Source organism: Pongo pygmaeus, chromosome 5 (assembly GCF_028885625.2).
Source record: "Pongo pygmaeus isolate AG05252 chromosome 5, NHGRI_mPonPyg2-v2.0_pri, whole genome shotgun sequence".
Classification (NCBI taxonomy): Eukaryota; Metazoa; Chordata; class Mammalia; order Primates; family Hominidae; genus Pongo; species Pongo pygmaeus.
This window is the reverse complement of record NC_072378.2, coordinates 160,092,450-160,098,660: the sequence shown is the minus strand read 5'-3', so window position 1 is coordinate 160,098,660 and position 6,211 is coordinate 160,092,450. Positions and strand designations below refer to the sequence as shown.

Below are 6,211 nucleotides of genomic sequence, written 5' to 3'. Positions count from 1 at the left end.
TGGCCTGAGCTCTGACCTCCAGGCATTCTGAAGAGCACAACAGAGCTCTCATCTGTGAGCCATCAGAAATAGATACACAATTCTTGCTGTCCAATTCTGCCCCCTCTGTAGCAGGGAACAGGTTAGCATGATGACACCGCAAGGGGCTAGCTTACCCAGGATCATCCCTGCCCTTGGGGGAAGTCGGACATTGCTTCATGTTGGGATTTGACAGGTAACCCAGGCTCCATCTGCATCTGATTTTTTGGGCATTGGTCTGCTGAGTGTCTGGCATTTCCACCATTAGTCATCCATTTTGGGGAGGTCCATCCTTCTAAATCATTCTTGGTAAAATGCACTCATGATCTCTGCATCATATTTGCTGACTGATACCTGCAGAGGTAGGAGCATGAGGGAAGAAGGCACGAATAGATGGTGGGGGTATGTCTGGGTAGGATACGTGGATCTTAAGTAACAAGGACAAAGGAAGGCAGGAGACACTGGCAGGGAATGAAGACACATGGGATGGGGGGAGTCTAAGAACAATTCACATTTAAGCCTCCTGTTACCTCTGCTCTCTTGTTCTAAGCCCAGATGGACCTGCAGGTAGGGGCTGGAGCCACAGCCTGGGGTAGGCTAAGAAGGACAGCCATTCAGGACCCCCTGGAAGCTCCTCCATCCTCTTTAGGACCCCCTGGAAGCTCCTCCATCCTCTTTAGGACCCAGGCCCATGTGTGCAGTGGCTCCCTCTCCTGGCTAGAAAGAAGTTGATGTGTCCCCTGCAAGAGGGGCCATGTATCAAGTTTGGACATAGGATTTCATGAAAAAGGTTCCCCCCGTGCACAGCACTTTTGCATTTACAGTGAGGTTTCAGGTACACTACTGTGCTCTGAGAGATGACTATTATTACTTCTTTTTCTCTTGCTCACAGTCACATAACTTGCCAGTGATTATGGCAGAGATCAAATCCAGGCAGCCTCATTCTTTTTTTTTTTTTTCTTAGACAGGGTCTCACTTTGTTGCCCAGGCTGGAGTACAGTGGTGTGATCATGGCTCACTGCAACCTCAACCTCCTTAGTGCAAGCAATCCTCCCACCTCAGCCTCCTGTGTAGCTGGGATTGCAGGCGTGCACCGCTATGCCTTGATATATTTTTTAATTTTTTTGTAGAAACGGGGTCTGCTTATGTTGCCCAGGCTGGCTTTGAACTCCTGGGCTCAAGTGGTCCTCCCACCTTGGCCTCCCGAAGTGCTAGAATTACAGGTGTGAGCCACTGCACCCTGCCCAGGCATTCTGATTCTTAATTCAGTGATGTTTCCAAAAACTCTTGTTTCTCCTCAGATGTTGGTGGGCGGTATGGGGGTTAAAGGCACAGAGAGGTTGCACACAATAAGAAGCCAGGGTTTAGAGTCCACTTATCAGGCTGACAATGGCCACACTTTTCATGAGTTTGGCCATTTCTTCCTCTCTGAACTCTCAGACACTTCCCAATACTAGCTGGAAAGTAAAATCCTAGGCTACTCTCAGGTCTCCTACACAGGTGTATAGGAGACATGAAAGCAGAATTTTGCCATTATTGTGCTGGAAAGTGTAAGACAAGAATAAATAGGAAATCTGATCACACTAGTATCTGAAGTACCCAGCACTCTACCTGGTATAGTGTAGGTGCTCAAGAAAAGTCCCCTTTTCTTTTCCCAGAGGAGATGTATACTGCTTATTAAAAAATCATATTTTGGTCTTTTGGCCGGAACCGCCATCTTCCAGTAATTTGCCAAAATGACGAACACAAAGGGAAAGAGGAGAGGCACCCAATATATGTTCTCTAGGCCTTTTAGAAAACATGGAGTTGTTCCTTTGGCCACGTATATGCGAATCTATAAGAAAGGTGATATTCCTTTGGCCACGTGTATGCGAATCTATAAGAAAGGTGATAATGTAGACATCAAGGGAATGGGTACTGTTCAAAAAGGAATGCCCCACAAGTGTTACCATGGCAAAACTGGAAGAGTCTACAATGTTACCCAGCATGCCATTGGCATTGTTGTAAACAAACAAGTTAAGGGCAAGATTCTTGCCAAGAGAATTAATGTGTGTATTGAGCACATTAAGCACTCTAAGAGCCGAGATAGCTTCCTGAAACGCGTGAAGGAAAATGATCAGAAAAAGAAAGAAGCCAAAGAGAAAGGTACCTGGGTTCAACTAAAGCGCCAGCCTGCTCCAGACAGAGAAGCACACTTTGTGAGAACCAATGGTAAGGAGCCTGAGCTGCTGGAACCTATTTCCTATTAATTCATGGCATAATAGGTGTTAAAAAGAAAAATAAAGGACCTCTGGGCTGTAAAAAAAATAAATAAATAAAAATAAAAGAAAAATCCTATTTTGGTCATAGGTAGAAATGTGCTGGTAAATGGCTCTCTAGAAAAAAAAAAAAAAAAGCCCTGATTGGTAGCCGTTGCGGAATTCAGTATGTAAACACCCTCACCAGGCTGCTTTCAACTAGTCATGTGAAATTGCGGAACACAGAGCTGAAAAGAGAAGTGCAGTTGGTTTTTGCAGCCCAGCGCCAGCCCAGCACACCGTGGGCCCACATCCTGCATTGTGAACCTAACAAGACATAAACTGTTTCTGAGCCAGAGAGCCAGGCACTGCATCTTCCTGCTGTGGTGCTAGAGCCCGTGTGCCTAGATGGTGATTCTTAGCTCAGAGAACAGTGGGAAGGAGAATGCAGTGGCAGGAGCCCCGGATCAGGCAGGCAGAGAGGGCCAGGGAGGGGACAGCTCTCGGAGGTGCTGTGGACCTGGAGCTCATCCCCCATCTGGGAACTAGCGTTTGTGATTTTACCTTTTGGTTTATTCTGAAAACACACAATCAAAAGTGAACCTCAAACTATCTAAACTAGGAAAACCTACTGAGGGTCTTGCAGAAACTTCTACACATCGACAGTGGCAGGGTGTGATAACCTTCAGCCAAGACAGAGCAAGAAGGACTAGATTTGCCTTCCTCCCAAAAGCAACTAACAGACCAGACAGACCAAATGTAGAAAATGATGGTTTTAGACATCATACACCAGGGAGTGAAGCGATCTGGGAGGGCTCCCTGAGGGAGGGAAACAGACAGAGTCCTGTGATGCCGCAGCTTTCTGCCTTGAGACAGTGCAGGGAGGGGTCCTGGGGGAGCTGGTGGACTCCCTGACTTTGGGAGAGGGAGTGTAGATTACAGGGAGGTCAAGGTGGCTAGAGTTTGAGGGAAGATTACTAGAAATGAGAGCTGCATAGAGAGAAACTCCAGAGATCTTGAGGGTCCCTCTGAAGAATTTGGGTGAGTCCTTGAAAGCATACACAGGTGAGTCAGTTGCCAGAGGCTGGGAAACCACTGGAAAGGAGGGGGGTTCACACATGGGCAGCGATGGTTTGTTTTTCCAACAGCCTGAGAAGAAAAGCCTTGTAATTCATGGGGCATTGGGAAGACACAGAAGAGCTTTGACTGAGTGATGAGGGGAAATTAGCCCTAGACTAAAGGCTGCTGTGGTCCCCCTTTAAAAAGCTTAAAAGCAAGCCTCTAAATGATTAAACGATTTCAGAGTAATTTAACTGCCTTCCAAAATGAAGCTCAAAAATATTTATGGGAATTTAATTATACCTAGCATTCAACAAGGCAAAATTTACACTGTTATCCATAAAAATGAGCAGGCCTGCAAAGAAGCAGCAAAGAACAACTCATAATGGGAGAAAAGTCAAACAATAGAAAGAAATCTGGAAGTGAGGCAGATGAGCCTCTCCAATTAGCAGAAAGGGACATTAAAATAATTTTTATAACCGTATTCCTTATATTTAAGGTGATAGAAGAAAAATATATTTTCTATTAGTAGAGACATGGAAGATATTCAAAAGAGTCAGCTGAACTTCCAAAGATAAAACATACAGTGTCTGAGATTAAAAATATGCTGGATGGGATTAACAGCAGATTAGACACTGCAGAAGAAAAAAAAATCAATGAACCTAAAGATACAGCAAAAGGAAACACAAAGAGAAAAGGTATGGCCAAAAAGTGAACAGTGCATCAGTGAGCTGTGAAACAACACTGGAGTGGAGGCGAACGGCTGCTGGGGAGAGCAATGGGGGAAGAAGTTAATCATACATTCACCTAACTTCTTTCTTGGCAATAGGAACAATAATTCGTCAAAAATGTTTTTTAAACAAGATCAAATTTGACTCTGCTTTGTAGGGTGAGAAAATGGCAGGCAGGGTGGATCCTGTGCCTTTTTCACTCCATAAACCTGAATCTCTGAAACGTTCTAAAAGCATTGGTGAAATTGTGGATTGTCAAAGAATTATTGGAAACATAGCATTAAAAAAATACATGTGCAACAATGAAGCTAATAGATGATGATTACAGATTGCCAGCCTTGTGCTTTGTCTGATATTCTGGTTGTCTTTTAGATTTCTTTTTTTTCTTTTTCTTTTTTTTTTTTTTTTTTGAGACGGAGTCTTGCTCTTTTGCCCGGGCTGGACTGCAGTGGTGAGATCTCGGCTCACTGCAAGCTCCGCCTCCCGGGTTCACGCCATTCTCCTGCCTCAGCCTCCCGAGTAGCTGGGACTACAGGCGCCCGCCACCACGCCCGGCTAATTTTTTGTATTTTTGGTAGAGACGGGGTTTCACCGCGTTAGCTAGGATAAGTCTCGATCTCCTGACCTCGTGATCCGCCCGCCTCGGCCTCCCAGAGTGCTGGGATTACAGCCGTGAGCCACCGCGCCCGGCCAGTCTTTTAGATTTCTTGAGTTTTAGATTCATGCTAGACATGGGAATGCAAAGTTAGTCAAAATTTCCTCAAACCTGGATTCCAGGTACTTGTTGATTGCTTAGAAAAAATTATCTAGCTATATAAATCTGTGGTGTGTACATTTCTTTCCCTGAAAATAAACCAAAGCAAACTACAATAATAACAATAATAGCAACAAGAAAAACCTTGAACACCCAGAATAGGTACTTTTGACCATTTGCTACCTGTAAAACAAAACTTCAACTTCATAGCAATATAATATTTCAGGAACAACATGGGCTTGGTAAAAAACAAAAGAGTGAAATCTAGGATTTAAATAAGGAAGAGGTTTCCAAATGGTGACTTCTTTATCCCTCTCAACAAATGTTCCCCCAGATGGCTTAGAAACCTTGAATTTAGAGATGACCTTAAGGGGGTCGGGGGTGGGGGAGAACGTACAAGAAAATGCAAAACAAAAATGTACATTGATCTTTTCAACTGCTTTTCTCATTAGTCGTATTTCTCATCAGGCTGCAATGAATAATGTGTGTGGAGGAGTAGGAGAAGAAGAGGGGGAGAGAAGCCACTGGGCGATATTCTATTTTGTTTTTTGCATAGTCTTTTTTTCCTTTGCTTTTCAGTTTTGTGACTTCCTTCATTCCTTCTTTCCCTTTTTTGTTCTTTCCTTTTTTCCTTCCTTCCTTCCTCCCTCCTTTCCTTCCTTTCTTTTCTTTTCTTTCTTTCTCTTTCTTTCTTTCTTTTCCTTCCTTTCTTTCTTTCTCCCTTTCTCCCTTTCTCTCTTTCTTTCTCTTTTTCTTTTCTTTCTGTCTTTCTCTTTCTTTCTTTTTCTTTCTTCTTTCTCTTTCTTTCTTTTTCTTTCTCTCTTTCTTTCTTTTCTCTCTTTTCTTTCTTTCCTTCCTCTCTTTCTCCCTTTCTCTCTTTCTCTTTCCTTTCTTTCTTTCTTTTTTCCTTTTTCTTTCTTTCCTTTTCTCTCTTTCTTTCTTTTTTTTGACATGGTCTTGCTCTGTTGTCCAGACTGGTGTGCCATGGCATGACTGTAGCTCACTCCTGCCTTGACCTACTCAGCCCAAACAATTCTCCCACCTCAGCCTCCTGAGTATCTGGGGCCACAGGTGTGCACCACCATGCCTAGCTAATTTTAAAAAATTTTGTAGATATGGGATGTTGCTATGTTTCCAGGGCTGATCTTGAACTCCTGTGCTCAAGCAATCCTTCCACCTCAGGCTCCTTATCAGCTGGGACTATAGGCATATGCCACCATGCCTGGCTAATTTTTAAATTTTCTCTGCAGATAGGGTTTCTCTGTGTTTGTCCAGGCTCATCTTGAACTCCTAGACTCAATGATCCTCCCACCTTGGCCTCCCAAAGTGCTAGGATTACAGGCATGAACCACTGCACCCAGCCTAGAAGTTCCTATTGACATAGTCTCAAATTCAGATTCTTTCCCCAGCTG

At 43.9% G+C, this 6,211-nt stretch overlaps 1 protein-coding gene across 1 annotated transcript; it reads left to right on the top strand.

Moving 5' to 3' along the window:
* The first annotated feature begins 1,727 nt into the window (after positions 1-1,727).
* On the top strand, positions 1,728-2,267 carry LOC134739666 (large ribosomal subunit protein eL21-like). Its single transcript, XM_063665709.1, has one exon. It carries the CDS (start codon positions 1,755-1,757, stop codon positions 2,265-2,267), a length of 513 nt encoding a protein of 170 aa, XP_063521779.1. The 5' UTR covers positions 1,728-1,754.
* The last annotated feature ends 3,944 nt before the right edge of the window (positions 2,268-6,211 follow it).